A 20,533-nucleotide genomic window follows, 5' to 3' on the forward strand; every position below is an offset into this window, starting at 1 on the left:
CCACGGAACTCTACCCAATGCAACAGCTTGAGGTTCTGTCTCAAAAAATAAATAAATAAAATAAGAAAGCAAACAAAAACCCTCCTATAAACCAATAAGAGAAACAATGGTCAAAAGACCTGAGCAGGTATACACAAAAGAAGTTATCCTAAAGTCAAGGAAGCATTAGTCACTAACTACCAGGAAAATGCGAATTAAGACCACAATGAGATATCAGTATACACCCACCAACATGAATAAAATTAAAGACTGACAATATCAAAGGCCAATAAGGAAGTGAGGCAATTGAAACTCCTACTGTAGCTGGGAGTGTTAATTGGTATAATCAATTTGGGAAAATCCCCGGTAGCATTTATTAAAAATAAATACTCATACCCTATGATCAGTAATTCTTCTGGGTATACATCCAACAGAATGTAATCGTACATATACCAAAAGACACACATGAGAACCATCCTAACAACATTAGCTGTGATAGCAAAAAACAGAAAACAACCCAAATGCCCATCAATATGAGAGAATAAATAACAATGGATATAGTTATGTAATGGACAACTAATGAAATTAAAATCTAAAAATATCATTTAATGTATATGATGATTTCATACCTAAGTCCAATTACATAAGTAATTACAGTTATAATTAAGAAGGTCTAGCAAAGTTGCTAGATATAACATCTATATACAAAAATTAACTATACACCTGTATGTTACCAATAGAGAGCATAAAAGTGTCACGGAATAGCAAGCATCAAAAAATAAACACATTAAAAGATGTGTAAGGCCTCCTGAGAAAATTAATGAGAGATAGTAAGAAAAATCTGATAAATGGAGAGATAAACCATGGTCATGGATTAGACGATTCAGTGTTGTAAATATATTCATTTTCTTACAAACTGATTTGTGGCATCAATGCAAATCTAATCAAAATTCAAAGAAGTTTTTATAGAAATTGACTAGATGATATAAACGTGTGTGTGTGTGTGTACCAGTGCATGCAATGAGTCAGGAATAACCAAAACTGGGACCAGGCATAGAGGCTCCTATCTGTAATCTCAGTGACTTGGGAGGCTGAAGTGGGAGGACTGCCTGAGTCTAGAAGTTCAAGACCAGCCTGGGAAACATAGTGAGACTCCATCTCAAAAAAAAAAAAATTAGGCAAGTGTGGTGGCACCTGCCTGTTGTCCTAGCTAGCAAGGAGGCTGAGGCACAGGAATCACTTAAACCCAAAAATCTGAGCCTGCAATGAGCTATGGTTGTGCCCCTACACTCAAGCCTGTATGACAGAGCAAGACCCTGTCTCAAAAAAAAAAAGAAAAAGTTTTTTAAAATACAATAACCAAACCTTTTTGAAAAAGAATAAAGTCCTGCTCTACCAGATATCAACATTTGTTATAAAGCTATAGTAATTAAGAGAGTGAGGTATTTCATGCATGGATAGAAAAATGAATTAATTATAAACAACAGTAAGCCTGAAAACAAAGCCATGGGCATTTGGAGGTTTGGTATCTGGTAGAGGCAGCTTTGCAACATGGTGCAGAAGCAATCAGCTTTCCACCTGAGTACTGCCTTCATCCCCTCGGGCTGCTGAATCAGAGGATCTCAGACTGGGTGGTTCATAAACAACAGAAATTCATTTCTTGCAGTTCTGAAAACTAGGAGATTGAGGTACCAACAGATTTAGTATCTAGCGAGTGACCGTTTCCTGGTTTAAAGATCAAGGCTTCTTCTCCCCGTGTCCTCACAAGGAAAGGACAAGTGAGCTTTTGGGATCTCTTTTAAAGGTTCTAATCCATTCATGAGGCTCCACCCTCAGCACCTAATCACCTCCCAAAGGCACCACCTCCAAATACCCCACGCCTCCCCTGGGGTTAGGGTTTGAACACACAGACTCTATGAGGATACAATCAGTCTGTAACATGTGTCCCCTGCTTTCATAGTCAAATGTTTCATAATCCAGGAAGGAAAACTCATTTAGAACAGCTTCCACCGCAAGTAATTTAAATGTTAATTTTGTGTAAAGTTTTAGGGCATGATGTGGTAAATCTGATTTTCTGCTGAATCCATCTCAAGTCAATAATGTAGAATAAGAGGGTCTTGTCACAGAAACCACGAGGAGACGGAAAGAAGACGGGTCAGACGGTCCCAAGAACAAACCCTCAAGAGCAGCAAAAGCTCACGTGCTGGCGTCTGTTGCGTGGATTCAAAGGAGCTCGGCCCTAGAATTTCTCCCACACACATAGACCAGCCTGCGCTTGGTCAGTGAGAGCTGCACTTAAGGTCAGCTGGGCAATACAAATTAGCTGAGACTTCTCATGCCACCACGGACACTATCAGGTATGTCCCAGCTCTGTCCCCTAAGCCCTTGTCTGGGCTGGCAAGTTCACTTTGGCTCTGGTTTCAGCTCCAGTATCCTGAAGCCTCGTCTCAGGCTAGCCACGCTGCTCACGTGGAATTACACACAGCTGCGGGCTGTAGCTGGCCCAGGACCCTGGTGCAACCCACTGAAGACCCTGCCACAAAACCATTATTGCAAGATCAAAATAAAAAATCTCTCCACATTGTAAAGGAATGCTAGAAAAGCCTTCAAAGGCACGTGTTTCACTTTAGAAACTAAAGAACAACTTTTTGATATTTATGAGATTCAGCCAATGGTAAAAATTGGCAAGGGGTAGAGAGGCACTTGGTTCCCTGGTGCCCACATTCTCCCGGCTTCCTGACTGAAGTCTGCCCAAAGGGCAGTGACACTGTCCCGATGCTGGCCCCTCGCCTGCCTTCTCACTCCCAAGGAGACCTTCCATACAGATGTGTCTATTCATCACCTCACCTCCAGAATCAGGGGCTGTGTCACCCTTGCTAAGGGGGAGACCCAAACCAAGCCCCATGTATGCTCATGCCACAAAGAGAAGAGGTTTACCACAGGGCTTGGATGAAAAAATAAACCAGCTGTGATACAATGTTAAAGTCTTGAAACACACACATACATTAAGGGGGCCAATCCCCAAGCATGATACCTAGCTGAGGCCCCAAGTCTCACCAAGCTCAGACACCAAGGAGATGCATTGAGTAAGCTCCCATTCAACAACATGGGGAGACGATCTGGCTTCTACCTGGGCAGGAGATCCTGGGTCTTTCCTACAGACCTTGCTCTGGGAACCAAAGCCAAGGACCAGTTTCTTTGGAGGGCCAGCCCTGCTGTTCAAGGCAATGTTCTAACCCACCTGAACATAGCACAACACCTGTGCTGTACACCAGAACCCTAGCTCTGGCACACCAGAGGTGCTCAACGAGCAAGTCTGCCATTCTTATCAAGTGCCACTCCCAACACGAGGCACACATATCCAGAGATGAATCAGACAGGGGCCCCTGCTCTTAACCATTCATAGCCTCTCAGAACTAAAGACTGTGCAAAGGAATGATGTGATGTGAGAGGGAAGGGGACCAAGAGAAAAATGTGGAGGAAAGCAAAAAAGAGGTAATCAGGGAAGGCTTCCTGGAAGCAACATTTGCAGAACACTTAAGTTCTAAGACAGTGGGTGGCAAACTAAAGCCTGTGTGAGGGCCAAATCCAGCCCACCACCTGCTTTGGGACAGTCCATGAGATAAAAATAAATTTTATATATTTTAAAAGGGTTAACTTTTAAATGGTTATATAAATACTTACATAATATCCTTGATTTTGTCTCTTAGCCAATAAAGCATAAAATATTTGCATTGTGGTCTTTTAAAGAAGTTTGCCCAAACTAAGAAGCTTCTGCACAGCCAAGAACACAGTAAGTAAAGCAAGCAAACAGCCCTCAGAATGGGAGAAGATATTTGTAGGTCATGTCTCTGACAAAGATTTAATAACCAGAATTCACAGAGAACTCAAACGTATTAGCAAGAAAAGAACAAGTGATCCCATCTCAGGCTGGGCAAGGGACTTGAAGAGAGACTTCTCTGAAGAAGACAGGCGCACGGCCTACAGACACATTAAAAAATGCTCATCACCTTTAATCATCAGAGAAATGCAAATCAAAACTACTGTGAGATATCATCTAACTCCAGTAAGATTAGCCCATATCACAAAATCCCAAAACCAGAGATGTTGGCGTAGATGTGGAGAAAAGGGAACACTTCTATACTGCTGGTGGGAATGCAAATTAATATGTTCCTTTTTGAAAGATGTTTGGAGTACACTTAGAGATCTAAAAATAGACCTGCCATTCGATCCTACAATTCCTCTGCTAGGTGTATATCCAGAAGACCAAAAATCACATTATAACAAAGATATTTGTACCAGAATGTTTATTGCAGCCCAATTCATAATTGCTAAATCATGGAAGAAGGCCAAGTGCCCATCAACCCACGAATGAATTAATAAATTGTGGTAATATACACCATGGAATATTATGCAGCCTTAAAAAAGATGGAGACTTTACCTCTTTCATGTTTACATGGATGGAGCTGGAACATATTCTTCTTAGCAAAGTATCTCAAGAATAGAAGAAAAAGTATCCAATGTACTCAGCCCTACTATGAAACTAATTTATAGCTTTCATATGGAAGCTATAACCCAATTATAACCTAAGAATATGGGGAAAGGGGAAAGGGATGGGAGGGGAAGGAGGAGGATGAGTTGGAGGAAGGATGATTGGTGGGACCGCACCTACTGTGCATCTTACAAGGGTACATGTGAAACTTACTAAATGTAGAAGATAAATATCTTAACATAATAACTAAGAAAATGCCAGGAAGGCTATGTTAATCAGTGGAATGAAAATATTTCAAATTGTGTATAAAACCAGTACATGGTGCCCCATGATTGCATTAATGTACATAGCTATGATTTAATAATAAAAAAAAAAGAAGTTTGCCAATCCCTATTCTAAAGCACAAAAAAATCACAAGCTAGCAAGTCAAAATCATGGCTAACATTTGCTGAGAATTTACTACATCCTGTGTCCTACAGTCTGCAGATATTATTTAATCTTCACAATATGCCTATAAAGAGGATTTTATCTCCACTTTATAGAGGAGGAAACTGAGTCTCAGAGAAGGGTTAACTTTTAAATGATTATATAAATACTGACAGTATTTATCTTGCCCAGTATCTTACCCAGAGTCTTGGCAGCCAGTGAGTATAGAACCTGATCCCAAAGCTGCCTCTCAATCACTAACTTAGGTGCCCATCCAATTCCCTGTACAGAGAATGTGTGAGCAGGACATGTGTGAGAAAAAAACCCCCATGTGGCCAAGAAAAAAGGGAAACAGGCCAGAAACAGGACAAATTATGCTGGGAATACCAAGTAGGTAATTATTCTGCTCTCAATGCATGGCAAATATCATGGGCATATGGTAATTTCACTGTGAGGCTGTAATAGGAGCAAAAGATTAGAAACAACCTAAGTGTTGATAAGTAGGTGGCTCAATTATAGAACATCATGAAATCTTAAAAAAAAAAAAAAAGGCTATTCTTTAACTTCATTGCATTGGTCAGCTATTGCTGTGTAACAAACAATCCCAGACTCTTAATGGCACCTAATCAGCATTTATTTCCCAGGTGACTATAGATCCGTTGGCTCAGCTGGGTGGCGCTGTGCCGCAGGTTAGGCCTCTGTCTGCTCCACTCATCACTCAGCCTCCTTGGACCAGGGGTCTGGGCATGCACATTTTCTTATGGAGATGGCAGAGGCCCACAAAGCAAATGAAACAAGCAAAGCCTCAGCTGAGAATGAACACGTGGTCTCTTCACCTTAGTCTACTGGCCTAAACAAGGCACAGGGATGAGCCCAAAGCCAAGAGACTTTCACCTTTTGTAAAAGGACTGAAAAGTTACGTGGCAAAGGGTAAAGACATGGGGAGAGGTGAAGAATTAGAACAATGACTCCACCAACTTCATAAACTATTATAGAGCAACATTAGAATATATAACATTTTAGTTACTTGTCACAGATGACACCATTCCTTAATCATAGTGACAGTCAGGGACATATTCTCTCCCTTTACGTGAATGTTCCTCAGGCATGATTTTCACATTAAAAACAAGTTTTTTAATGCCATTCACCCACACAACACAATGTGGTTAACATCTGCACTGGCCACCTTGACTGTGACATAGTTGGCATCTGTATCACCCCAACATTCTGCTGCAATTCCCTCGAGGCCCCCTAGTGCAACCACAGGAGATGCTAAGAAGAGGATGGACTCAGGGTCTTGAGAATGCCCCATTGCATATCTGAGACCATATTGCTCAGCACCTGACGCAGGCCTCTGTTCCTCACTGCTATGTCACCCTGCCACCATGTGCACCACCCCCATGGCCACCCTCTATAGATCAGAGATCACAGTGGTTGCTTTTATCCTTAATGGTCTTCAATCCCTCCTTTTTTTTTTTTTTTCTTTAATGGAAGAAGTTTCACAGGCTACAAACCACATCAAGTACATTCGGTGAATCAGGGCCAAACTGGCTGCCTTGGAGAACAGCGTCCCTAACCTGACAGGGCTGGGAGACCAAAGTCAGGGACAACTTTGCGCGGCCCAGAGAAGGGCAGGGTACGTGGAGGGAGGATAACCATGGCAGAAAAGGAGTCAAGTTCAGATTTCAGTGTGTATTATGTGTGCATATAGAAACGCACCTTCAAAACCTTTCTGAAAATGCCAGAATTTCAACTTTTTTTTAACATACAACTCTGATAATAAAGAACTAAGACAATTCAAACCAAGCCTTCTGCTGAAGCTACTTAAAAACCTGGACAAAATATGTTTTAAAATATTAATAAAAGCATTTTAGAACTAGCAAGACAGTAAAGAATTACCAGGCCCAGATATGATGGCAGCAAGAACCAGAGAGGCAACAGCACTCGAGCCACTTTAGCCATGTGACATTTGTGACCCCAGAGAAACAGCTGGTGCTGTAACAGCCTGCTTGGGCCAGAGCACAAAAAGTCTACATCAGAAGCCCACTCAAGGTGGGCAGTCCTATCACCCTCCATTTAGGTGACATTGCAAAGGCCCACACCACGAGGGTGACTGTCAGAAACACAGCCAGCACCACATTGCACGGTGCAGTCTCCTAAATACACTGGGTCCCCTCCCTGGGCACGGTACACACCTGCCCACTCTAGGACGGAATATACTAGTGACTGCAGAAGTTCATTGCTGTCGACTTCTGTTTGTACCTTATCATGCACTGTTAGTCACCTCTGTGATTGCTTTCAGGGTAAGTTCTTGGTTAGAAACACAGCCCCAAATCATTACACGGTGCCTCAGGAAACAGGCAACTCCCGCTGTGATGACCAACTCTTGTTACATGGTTTACGGGCTCACATGTCAGCAGAAAACAACCCCTAACTCTGTGAAGGCAAATTCCTGAAATGCACTGTTTATTTTGAGCGTACATGTTGCAAAGCAAAAAGTACAAAATTAGATAATCTTGGGTTCAAATCCCTGTTTTGTTACTTACAAGCTGCATAACCCCAGGCAAATTACCCACATAACCAAGTCTCATTTTCCTCATCTGTAAAATACGGATGATTATAATAATAATACCACAGTGATAATACTCACTTAAAGGAGCACTGGGAGATGTCAAATATTGGGTCAAGAGCCTGGCAACTTAATCAGTGGCTGCTATTACTAATATTAGCAGAAATTTGATCTTGGATACCACAGTTTAGAATAGTAAAGACACGGTAATAGTAACAGCTATAGCCCATGGGCCAGAGCTTATTCATGAGTCAGCAAGTGATACCCTTAACATTCTAAGGCAGGTGGGTAAATGACCGATGTGTTCATGTGACTGTAAGATCCCACGCCTACCTCGCACTGCGTGTCTTGGAAGCAAAAGGCTTAATCTCTGACCCCAGAGGCTCCTGGGTCGGGATGGAAATAAGAAATGCACACCCAAGGCTGTAGAGAGCTAAGGGGTCCCCTAAGAGAGGAAATGATGTTGTCTTCGAGGGGGAGAGGTGGGAAAGCAACCAAGAAGTCCAGGAAATTCAGAAATGGCTTTAGTCAAATCAATCAGGAAAATCTGGCTGTGAGGTCTGATGTGCTGCAGAGGTGTGAACACGGCACAGAAGCTGCCAGAACGTTCTCACCCCCGCACGATGGGTAAGAATAGACAGCAGCCCCCAGCCAGCCCCACGCCTGGGGGATCCGGAGTTGGGCTGCTGCACTAGGGCCTGCCGTCCCCCCTCCCGGGACAGGAGCCGGGCCAGAGGCTCTCTGCTACCACTTACTCTCTTTGACATCTTTGTGGGCCGCCGGGACACCATGATCATCGCTGGCAGCCTTCTCCGTGTTCTTGGTTCTCATGCCTTTTCTGTTGCTTTTTTTACCTAAAAAGGGAGAGAAAGAGATGGCTTTGCCTCCACATATGCCAGGCAGGCTCAGGGTGCTGAGAACTCCATCCTCTCCTGCACAGCAGCCATTGTCCCCTCTGCTCCCTTGACTTCAAAGAGGGTACCTTGGTCTCCAAAGGGTCTCTGGTTAAAAGAAAGGAAGTGTGTCGTTATAAACGCCCAAGGAAATAAACTCTCCTAATAAAAACAATGTACAAGGGCAGTGCCTGTGACTCAGTGAGTAGGGCGCCGGCCCCATATGCCGAGGGTGGCAGGTTCAAACCCAGCCCCGGCCAAACTGCAACCAAAAAATAGCCGGGCGTTGTGGCGGGCGCCTGTAGTCCCAGCTGCTCGGGAGGCTGAGGCAGGAGAATCACGTAAGCCCAAGAGTTAGAGGTTGCTGTGAACAGTGTGACACCACGGCACTCTACCCGAGGGCGGTACAGTGAGACTCTGTCTCTACAAAAAAAAAAAAAAAACAATGTACAAGTTGTCACCATCACGAGACCGCAGGATGCTTTGGAAGGTACGTCTGACCATCACTGAGGCCCAGGGATATTGTATAAAATTGAAGGAACAGGCAGTGGAAATCCAGCTAGCATCTTGCACCATGCTCGGCTTCTCCTGCCTCCCTCTCCCAGGCCCTGCCTTGGGAGAGTCAATGTCACCCACGTGCCTTGTGGGTGACAATGCTGCCCCCAGTGGGAGGCCTTCTGCCACACTCTGCTAACCTCCTCAGCTTCCTTGCACCCTGCACACTCCCTCTCTCTGCCCCAGCAACACTGGCCTCCTTCCAGCCTTCAGTTCATGCCTCCTGCTCATCTTCCTGGACTGCCCTACCTTCACTCTTGAGATAATTAGCTCTTGCGGATCTTGTAAGTCTGTTTGGACATCACATCACCCCCACGTACTAGCCTTCCCTACGTCCCTACCAAAATCAAACCCTCCTTTGATGGGCATCTGTCTCAGCCCAAGTTGCCTCTAAGCAGAGCCTGATGCAGGGGTTTGGGTCCACATGATGTATTGAGAGAGGGAGGCAAGGAGGATGGGGTTGGGGAAGGAATTAAGCAAGCCTGCAGTCTTAGCATGAGTTTGGCTCAGTCTCAGCATGAGTCTGGCTGAGCAGATGCCCAGGGAGCGCTGGAGCAGCAGTGCACACAGAGTTGCCCCCACTTGAAGGGCCACCATCTCTACTGCAGTTAACCTCTGGCTACAAACTGACCCATTGGGGAATCGGAGATGTAGCCTCACCCGGGCACTTTTGCAGAGGTGGGAGACACACAGCAGCTGGAGGACAGGTGTGCCTGTGGGAAAGAACACCTGCGAGGGGCACTGGAAGCCCCACCACAGCTCTGCACACCTGTCCTGGCTGGTAACATCACAGCATCAATGGGACACATCTGTTCAAAAGGGCAGGGACCGTGTCTGGCCTTGCTCACGGCTCTGTCTCCAGAGCCTGGGACATAGGAGGCTGTGATGAAGGAATGATGGAACTAAGCAACCAACGAGGCAGAGAATGAGCAAGCAGAAACAAGCAAGAGTGGGTGGGTCTGTGCAGGAAGAGACTTAGTTTGGACTTTAAAAAGAGAGTTGAAATGCCAAAAACGGCTGGCTCAGCCTTTCTCCTCTGGCTTATTAATTGTGCCAATTAACAAGATCATTTCAGATTAATCTGTAGTCAACACCCTCCCCCCAAAAAGGATACTTATTTAAAAACCCTTAAATCTCCAAGAAATTCAAGGGGTACACTGGGCTCAGCCAAGAGAAATCCTCATATTGTTGTATTCTTAGGTGATGCCTTCTGGAAATATCTCTCATTTTCCACGTAAGCTCAAAAAAAATCATGAAATTCAGCGTCCCCATTAGTATTACCATGTCTAGAAGCTGATAAACCAAACTTTCATAAAAGCCAGAGGAGAAAGGCTGAGCCAGAGAGCTGGACACATCAGCATCTGCACATCTCCCTCGAGGCCAACCCAGCAGGTGTCCCATTTCCATGACTGGGATGTCACAGCGGGTAGAAAAACAACAGAAGAAGGGACCTGCAGTAGACCCAAAGGAGGGTCTGTAACAACCTTGCTTGTTGGTAAAATAGGCAGCAGAAATTTTGAAAATGCTGAGTCTGATTTGATAGAAAGATTTTTACCCCCCCCTCCAAAAGTTCTGTAAAATATGTGAGGAAAAAGCCAAGGTTCTGAGAAAGGATGCTGTACTCTAGCCCTCCCTGGAAGAGGTACGACCATGGCAGCCTTCTCCTTCCCAGGACAGCCTCTCTGGAGCCTCCATAGAATAAGCAGGGAGAGTGAGAACCAGAGAGCATGGCCATGCAGCACCCCACACCACAGCCCAGGGAGCACAACACACCACAGCCCAGGCAGCACCCCACACCAGCACAGCCCAGGCAGCACCCCACACCACAGCCCAGGGAGCACCCCACACCACAGCCCAGGGAGCACCCCACACCACAGCCCAGGGAGCACCCCACACACAGCCCAGGCAGCACCCCACACCAGCACAGCCCAGAAGCACCCCACACCACAGCCCAGGCAGCACCCCACACCACAGCCCAGGGAGCACCCCACACCAGCACAGCCCAGGGAGCACCCCACACCAGCACAGCCCAGGAGCACCCCACACCACAGCCCAGGGAGCACCCCACACCCGCACAGCCCAGGGAGCACCCCACACCAGCACAGCCCAGGGAACACCCCACACCACGGCCCAGGCAGCACCCCACACCACAGCCCAGGCAGCACCCCATACCACAGCCCAGGGAGAACCCCACACCACGGCCCAGGCAGCACCCCACACCACAGCCCAGGCAGCACCCCACACCAGCACAGCCCAGGCAGCACCCCACACCACAGCCCAGGGAGAACCCCACATCACGGCCCAAGCAGCACCCCACACCACAGCCCAGGCAGCACCCCACACCAGCACAGCCCAGGCAGCACCCCACACCACAGCCCAGTGAGAACCCCACATCACGGCCCAAGCAGCACCCCACACCACAGCCCAGGCAGCACCCCACACCACAGCCCAGGGAGCACCCCACACCACGGCCCAGGCAGCACCCCACACCACAGCCCAGGCAGCACCCCACACCACAGCCCAGGGAGAACCCCACACCACAGCTCAGGGAGAACCACACACCACAGCCCAGGCAGCACCCCACACCAGCACAGCCCAGGCAGCACCCCATATCACACCCCAGGCAACAACCCACACCACAGCCCAGTAGTACCCCACACCATGCCCCAGGTAGCACCCCACATCATGCCACAGGCAGCACCCCACACCACACCCTAGTTAGCACCCTGACACCAAAGTCCAGGCAGCACCCCACACTATGCCTCAGGCATCGCTCTGACACCACACCCCAGGTAGCACCCTGACACTACATCATATTAGATCCAGACCCATGAGCAAACCCAGTTCTGCTCAGCTCTGGGACTCTAGTAAAGGTCTAGATGTCAGACAAATGTCGTACTTCCCCAGACAGTCTGATTTCCCTGAGAACTAACATGGGATTCCCGGGGGATGGGATGAATGGTGCCAAGACAGCAGGCTGGGCCCGGCACCCTCACTCAAGAAGAAGCGGGCAGGGGTTAGGAGTGCCAGCTTAAGGCCTGGTCCCAGTCCAGGTCCAGCCAGGTGTGCCCACGTTGCCCAAGTCCTCAGGTGACCTGCCCACCTCTCTGTGTCCCTCATCAGTAGGAGACAATCACGGTGCCACAAAGGAAGTCACAGCAGAAAACAAGTGACGTGAATGAAGCACTCACTGAACAAAGGCAGCTTCTGTTTTTTTAACCTTGAATGTCATTATTGAGCCCACAGGCCACAAGCTCTATTCTCACTACTGGAAGGATGGCAGCTAAAGTGCATAGCACGATTCACAATTTACAGGGCATTTTCACATCGATTCTAACATCCTGTCTCAGCAAGGACCCGCTAAGGACACTGAAGTTTTTTATGAGCATCATTTCATGGGGACTTTGAGGCTCAGACAGGAGAACATATCTGCCCAAGGTCACCAATGAGCTGAGACTGCCCCCAAATCAAGGCCCTTCCCAGACGTCACATGGATTCCCCTTCGTAGCCCCTTCCTCTCTTGTAACAGGAAGGGCAGCATCTGGTCTGCACAAATGAAAGAAGAAATAAAATGGAAACAGCATGCAGAGGAGCCAGAACCCAACCAGCACCTCCATCTGGGCCTCGTGACAAAGCAGAAGCCCTTAAAAGTAGCAAGCTGAATGCAGGCCACATGTTCTATTCTGGTCTACAGTGATAAACATAATTCTTGGTTAATAGAACACGATTTTTCCCTTCTCTGTAAAAGAGCTTACAGTAGCAAACCCCCAGAACCTGGGGAAAAAATGTTTTGCTGCATTTTTGCATTTTCCCCAGAAAATGCCAGTCCAACAAGCCATGCCCAGTGCCTCCTGTGAAGGGCTCTGTCCAGGGCTCAGAGGTCCTTGCCTGCCTCTGGCTAAAGGACCCACATTAGGAGGAAGGCCTCGGGGCAGATGATAGCTACAGCCATTGACGCACCACAAACACCGATGGGCTCCTGGGAACCCTCACATAGGGAGAGCCAGGAGGACCCCGCAGGGGAAAACTTAAAACCAAAGCAGCTGGAGGCGCCTGCTCCATGGCACGTTAGCAGGAGCCACCTGCACCCTTATCCAATTCTGAGGACAGGTAACTCCCAGAGGAAGCAAGGATCCTGGCAATCAGGTGGACCCTGAACGGTGGGCTAAGCAGCTGGATGGTGCACTTGTGTCCATGCATCAGTGACCTTGATGGTCTAGGGCAGCGGTTCTCAACCTGTGGGTCACGACCCACAGGAACTGTATTAAAAGGTTGTGGCATTAGGAAGGTTGAGAACCACTGGTCTAGGGGCAACGGGAGACTGTGGGTGGACATGGAGGACCTAGTGAAATTATCTGAGTGCGTTTTACCAGGGCTAGAGCAAAACCAAGCAAGCAAGCAATCCAAATCCTGCCACTGTCCCTCTCCACTGTGTCTTTCTTCTCTGGGAAACCCTCCTCTAGGGCAGCCTCTCCTGCAGAAGGCACAAGCCCCAACAGACCAGGGGCCATAAGGGACAAATGGGGTCAGCTAGTACCTTACAGCCACCACTCCCACCCTCCATGCAGCCAGCAGCTGTTTTCTTGACTTGCACCCGAACACAGCCCTTTGCCTTAAAGAGACACCTTGGTATAGACAGGTTGGCCTGAGTTCACTGTGCAGGGCACCACTTGTATGTGCCTGATCGGGATCTGCCTGGAAACAGAGCCTGAGACAAGAAGGCCTGGGGCACAGCAGTATACCTGGGAGAGGATTTCATGAAGCACCAATAAAAAGGCAAAAGCAGTGAGAAAGGGGGGAGGAAAAACCAATAACCCAGGCTGCATTGCCTGGCAGAGTCCCCCTGGACTTTGGGTGTCCAAAGAACCTGAGTAAGGTGCCTCTGAGCCATACCTCCAGAGGCTGGGAAGCTGGGCATTGACCCATGTCACTGCACACTTGCCCGGGACACCTGAGTTACTGCTGTTGCTGTGCCGCTGTGAGAAAGTGAGGCCTAGAGAAGTCACATGTGTCCATGAATGGCAGAGCCAAACCAGCTCTCTCTGAATCCCAAACAAACTTAATGTGGATCGCTTCCATCCACATGCCCTGCAGAGATCAGGTGTTCCACACACATCTGTGACATCAGGATCTTAAATTAACATTTGAAGCTGTTTTGTGCCGTGCCAACATCCTGTGATGTCCGATGAGTAGCCAGTTGGTACCTGCCAGCCAGATGTGGAGCCAGCCCTTCCATGTGGCCATACAAAGAAACCCTAATTTCGTGAGTAGTTTTGTGGGCCCAAAGCAGCAGCTGCAGTGGCCAGGAGGGCCTGAGACAGCCACAGAGGTCAAAGCCTCTGCAACCTGCATCACCTCCATTTCAGGTAACACTGAACCTGAGAGCTCTGGCTTCCTGGCCCCTTAGGGACATCCAGAGGAAGCCCCCACTTCAAAAATCTAGGCTCCAGGGCCAGGCTGCCATTGTCCCAGCACGTAAGGCACAGCCACGTGGGACACAAAGGAAACACGGTGGCTATTTTTAAGGACGACACCATCCAAGCCAACTTCCCCAAATGTGGGTGTGTCCTCTTTATTATCTTCACGAGCCCTGGTTTGTAGAACTGTGGGCACAGGCAGGAGGGAACGTGCCAGAATTAGTAGTTGACTTTGGAAAGCATTCTGGAAAGGGAGGTGGTGTCTTAGAAAGCTGCTTGCTAATGTACAGGAAACGACGTCCTTTCCCTTGGAATTTTATAGGGAGTTCACCTGGACAAAACACTAGTTAACTGTTTAGGTGTGCTAATAGAACCATGATTGTTTTTAAAAATACATATTGAAGTATTTACAAACACATTCTCCTAATCCTCACACTTCAGCTTTGAAAAGACATTTCCATCCAAAGCCAAACACTGCAAACCACCCTTCAAAGAGACAAAGCAAAGGCTGAATGTGAAACCCTCTCCACCAGGCCTGCAGCACACACAACAAAAAGGGCTTTGTTTACAAGTAAACAAGCTCAAATAACAACTCTTTGGTTATTTTCCCCACCACTACAGCACAACACTGTACAAAATGCAAAGTCAAGGATTCCGGGAACAGACATACAAACGAACATGGCTTGATGCCCACCCTGCAAATTCCATGGGCTCGGGGCTATGGTGGGGATGTGGGTTTGGGCATATTTGAATAGCGGTGCATTCTTGCCAGTGCCTGAAGAAAGAAGTGACAAAGGACCAAATGGAACCCAAATTTAAAGGCTACATATCCAAGCCTACTACTAACCCAGTGTGCAGTGAAGGCAGAAGGAAAAGTTCTTCAAATCACTTATTCAAATCAATAATGCAGTTTATTAATTTGTTCATGACTGCCAAGAGAGAGGAAGAAGGTGAGTTATATAACTGCGGTTTATTTCTCTGTTCTATTATATTCTCCAAAAACAGCATGGCCACAAACCAAGGTCATCAATGTGGAAATGGCGTGTGAAGCAAGTACACCCCACATCTGCTTGTATGCCGGATATGTGGCCCCCCTTACCCTATCCTTAACCCTGCGATAATGAAAAACAAAGCCTGAGACTCACATTTGGGACCCATTCAATGCAAGATTTTCTGCAGGGGTCTAGAAAATCTAGAATTTGACCAGAAACAGCTGAATAAATGGAATTTGAGAGAAACGCATTGTCAGGTCCATATGAGGAAGAACAATCTCACAATCAGCACTGTTCATCCAGTGACTGTGAAAGCCCATCTACGGAAGTGTGTGAACAGAGGCCAGGCAGCTCACTATCAGAATCTTGACATGAACAAGAACTTGTCCTTGATGACCACTTAGGTTCTGTCAAGTTCTAAAATTCTGGGATGAACTAATGTTCACAGTGAGGATCTCAGAAATTATGATTCCCAAATCCCAAAGCAACCTCAGAAAAAGATCACGCAGTTCTGTATCCCAGTGGTGCTGGTGCCTCCACGAATCCGCACATGTTTAAAATCGCAGAGAACATGCAGACAAATGCACGTAAAAACTGGTCAAATCTGAATAAGGTATGTAATCTAGTTAATAGTATCACGCCACAGTCAACTTCCCAGTTTGGGTACTGTATATAGCAGTGATTCTCAACCCCCTGGGTACATCTGGCAATCAATGTCTAGAGACATTTTTGGTTTCAACAACAGTAGGGAGGGTACAACTTAGATTCCAATATGGCTGTTGCCCTGTACATTGTAGGACACTGTAGTAGCATCCAGTGGGTCAAAGCCAGGGATGCTGCCAACATCCTACAGTGCACAGGACAACCCCCTTCCTCCCCCATCGGCACACCATACAAACACAAGTGGCCAAAATGCCAACACTGCCAAGCTTAAGAAACCCTGCACTATAGTTATCTGAGACATTATCACTGGGGAAAATGGGTGACGGGCAAATGGAACCTCACTGTACTATTTCTGCAGTTTCCTATAAGTCTATAATTATTTCAAAATAAAAACGTAAATAAATGTTTTTAAATATTCCATCCCATTCAGTATATCAAGGCCCTACTTTTCTGGAAATCTATCAGCCACTCGTGGCAAATGCTATATTCTCAATTAGCCAAAGGATTCAAGCCACCTCCACGAATGTCAGCATGTCATGTCTATCGGGCATTTCTGTGGTGATGCAAAACAACAACCAAAGGTCAAACCCAAGTCTATACCAAGATCAAATTCTCAATGCCCCCAGATCCTTGCATAAACTCTCCTGTTCCCACAGGAAACTTCCTCCCAGAACTGCCTCACAGAACATTTGCCTGCCATCTTCCCATAAACACCAGCTTTATGCAAGACAAGGGCTATCTGGAAAATACTTTATCATCTGCAAAGATGAAGCACAGACTTTTAAATTTGTTACATGTTTTTATATTCTTATGCTTCTCTAAATCTAATTGTTCATCCCACCTCAGGGTCTAGACAACGCCTGTACATAGCATGCACCATCTGCCCAGTGAAGCATCGGACACCCCCAGCCGTGGCCCAGTGTTCCTTCCTCCCTAAGTGCCTTCCTAGGATTTGACCACCTGCTTACAAAACAGTCCAATGCAAAAACAAATGCTTCTACTATAATGAGCAGTGTGTAGATTAAAGCACCACTTAATGTGGGAAAAAATAATTTTCTCCTAGGGCAGCTTCACTGCACAAACCTATCACTGACTTCCCTAATCAAGGTTAGTCTTAAATCAGTCTCCCTTCCTTCCCTACCTGGGGTTTCAAGGGGTGGGCTCTGCTGACCAAACACACACACACAGAAGTTAAAAGTATTGAGATAAATGTCACACTTAGCTTGTCATAGTTGAGGGAGCACTAAAGAACACCCATAACTCATTAAAAACCAGCCTGAACAGTGGCAGGCCTGGAGGCAGAGGCAGTTCCCCCATGAGGACTCTGATTCGAGTCTCTAGAATTTCCAAAACCCTGTTGTCTTCTCAGGGGGTTGGTGATCCAGGGTAATGCCAGAGGCCGGCTGAGCTGGGGAGCCCATTTCTGGCAGGAGGAGAGGCGATTTGCCAGGAATAAATAGGCTTTCTTACTCCATAGTTCATTTCTATCTACCAAATAATCGTCCAAAAGCAAACTGCCTTTTTCTTGCAAATGAGATTGTACCGTGATTTCTCCTTCAGAGACCCCAGTCCAAGGCTGGCAAGTACTGATGCTCAAAGGACTATGGAAAGTCACTTCCCCACCGCAACATCTGAGTCGACAGACACATTAGCCTGTGCACATTGTTAAGGCCAGGCTGTGACTTTCAGAGCTGTTTTCTGTAGGGAAAGAAAGCTATCTTAGTTATGATGGCTGGACACCAGTAAGAGTCCCTGGGACAACAAAGCAAGCTCTCTCGTCAGCCTTGAATGTCACCTCCCCTGGAAAGTTTTGCTGAGCCCCCAGTCTAGGTGAGCTCCCTGTTTGTTCATTTCCTTAGCACCCCATACTTCTGTGCAACCTAGTTATTTTTAAAGTACTCTAACTTCTGTGGCTTCCATGAGAGTGGGGGCCAGGGCTGTCTTGCCCTATCCTAGGACCCTACCCAGAAGTCAGTGCTAGGCAGGTTCTTGGTAAAGACCTACAGCATGAGTGAAGGTTCCAGAAGGACCAGCCTAAAGGCAGCCTGGAAGCTGCTGGGGAAGGGCCTTTCCAGCGATTGACAAAACAAACTGGTTCTGTTCACAGATCCATGGTTGAGGTACCGGGAGCTGAGCCACGAGCCCTCAACCTGGGTGTTAAGCACAGTTGTGGGATCCTAGCCTGGGGCTTCTCCCATTTCCCCTCCCACTACTACCCAGTGACTGCCAGAACCCAACATACGTGTCTACCACCCACCCCACCCTGCCATGTCCAGAGCTGGGCTGAACGCAGACCAGACACTACGAAATAAGGAATTATATAGATTCGATTCGAAGACCAAGCCAAAAAGGCCTCAAAGTAAGAAATAGGAGAACGGCTTTCATATCTCCCAAGCCAGCAAGTGGCACTGAGCAAGTTACTTAAACTGAGCCTCAGGTTCCTCGTCAATAAATCAAGAACACCAACCCTCCAGGGTCCCTGAGAGGATTAAGTGAGATAGGACACACAAAGCTCCTAACAGTCACAGCCCCATCCTACGAACATGAGCGTCTCCTCCCACTCCCACTCCTGTGGCCCTTATATACCTTAATTCCCATAAGGCCTCCTGAAACACTGGAAATTCTGGATGGTTCAGTTCAAGTTTGTCTTACAACTCACAAAAATGCCTGCAGATTCCAAATTCCCCACAAATTGAAACACAACAAGGCCTCCTTCCCTGTGCAAGGAGGGGTGCCCAGATGGGCCCACCCTTTCAAGAGTTCTGAGTCCCCACCCCACTCCACCACCTTCCCTCCTTCCTGGCTGCTGACTGTCACCAGCGGTTTATCCAAACAATGTCGATGCCTTCTGCACCTAGGGCGTGGCAAGGGTTGCACATTAAAATATCTGCTTTCGGGGAAGGCCATTGAAAGACAGGAGAATCTGGCCACAATCTGCACACTCCTGTTCTCGAAATACTAAGCCTGCAGCCCCCTGCAATTGGAGCAAAGTTGGAACAACTGAGACAAAGTCGCACTTCACAAGGGGCAGCTGGCTTCCCTTAATAAACCCAGCAAAAGTCACTTTGCCAAGGCAGGCGTGGCAGAAGCTGAGGATGTGTGTGAGCAGGGGGGAGAAGACAGTCCTTCCCCTAAAGCCTGGGCTGGAGCAGAGACCAGGCACATCCTCCCAGGTGGTGCCATCCTGCCCCCTGCTGTGCAGAGGACTAAGGGACCCACTGAAGGGGGAGGAGCAGCTGAGGGGACACTGGCTGGGTAAAGGCCCTCTCACAGCTTTCTCCAGAAGGCCATCTGCCCAAACAGGCCAGCCATTCTCATCACCAAGTCAGAAATTCGCTCTCAAGAAAACGCTGTAGGAAAATGGGGGACTTCCTCAGAGACAGACAGGGTCCCGCAGGGAGTCCTTCCCCAGGGGATCTCAGGCTGGGGGCGGAGGAACCCGGCCCCCTGGGCAGCTTCCCAACTGCAGGGCTCCGTCTCTACCTGACAAAGCTGAGATGCGGGTCATGGGGTCAGGATTGAGTTCTGGGGAGCTGGGAGGGGCGGGCGGGAAGCGCAGGTGCAGTCTCTGCGGAGACTCGGGCAGGACCGGTTGGTTCGCTGGGCTCGCTTGCCCTAGTCACTCGGCAGGGAAACCAGCTGTCCCCTCGAGGAACGCAGCCACCGGCAGCGCCGCGGGCTGCTCTGCGCAGAAAGTTACCTGGTGGAGGCGTCTCCACAGCCAGCTTTTCCTTCTTGGGCCTCTTCTTGGGGTTGGTGGCCCTCTTGGGCGGCCTGGGCTCCGGCGGGCGCGGCTCCCGCTCCTCCACCCAGGCCCCGGTGGGCAGCGTCGGCGAGAAGGGCTCAGGCTCCGGCTCCCTACTCCAGATCTCCTGCACATAGTAGTCAGGGTCCTCGGGGGCTGTACCCTGGGCTCTGACCCCGGCAAAGGCCACCGCCAGGAGAGCCAGGGTCAGTACGGGGGCGACCGCCCCCCGGTGGGCCATGCCCGCGCTGCCCCGCGCCCCGAGTAGGGTCACGGGCACCGGGAGCGCCGGGCAGACGGAGGTGCCGGGCAGGGGCGCGGGGCACAGCTGCGCAGCGTACGGGGCGCTGGAGGCGTCAGGCCGGTGGGACTGCTGGGCTGGGCAGGGCCAGGCCGGGCCAGGCCGGGGAGGGGCCGCAGAGGCGCGGGGCGGGCACAGGGGGGCCGGCCCCGCCCTTCCTCTTCCCTCCCTTTCCCCTCCAAACCCGCCGAGGCGGCCCTCTGAGGCAGGTGCTGGAGCCCCGGACTGTCCCCAGCCCTCCCTTACCCTCTCCCCTCCAAGGCCAGCCAGCATGCAGCCTTGCTGGGCGCCCCTCCCCAAAAACTCTAAGGAATTTGAATCTTAGAAGGAAACTTTGAGGCCTGCTGTTCCATTTCTTTGTTTTACAGGTGGCCAAAGGTGGTAAGGAAGGTTAGAATGCCAAACTGGCCTCCAGCGTTTGCTGGGGGACCCCAGCCTGGTGCACTGGCCTGGCCAAGCTGCAGACTGCCTTCCCTGCAGGCTGCAATCCTGTTTCAGGAA

General features: G+C 48.5%; 1 protein-coding gene across 3 annotated transcripts in view; it reads right to left on the reverse strand.

The window, feature by feature from the left end:
* Nucleotides 1-20,238, reverse strand: part of CPXM2 (carboxypeptidase X, M14 family member 2) — a 124,082-nt gene extending 103,844 nt beyond the window's left edge. For 2 of the 3 annotated variants that reach the window (XM_053585395.1, XM_053585394.1), the window contains exons 1-2: nucleotides 19,687-20,105; nucleotides 8,222-8,320 (exon numbers count right to left, since the gene is read on the reverse strand). In XM_053585395.1, coding sequence (XP_053441370.1) covers nucleotides 8,222-8,320; nucleotides 19,687-19,972 — 385 coding nt within the window. In that variant the 5' untranslated portion in view covers nucleotides 19,973-20,105. Of the gene's footprint in view, nucleotides 1-8,221; nucleotides 8,321-19,686 lie in introns of all 3 variants that reach the window. The other variant, XM_053585393.1, reaches the window with a different exon arrangement.
* Nucleotides 20,239-20,533: the final 295 nt, after the last annotated feature.

Source organism: Nycticebus coucang, chromosome 3 (assembly GCF_027406575.1).
Source record: "Nycticebus coucang isolate mNycCou1 chromosome 3, mNycCou1.pri, whole genome shotgun sequence".
Lineage (NCBI taxonomy): Eukaryota > Metazoa > Chordata > Mammalia > Primates > Lorisidae > Nycticebus > Nycticebus coucang.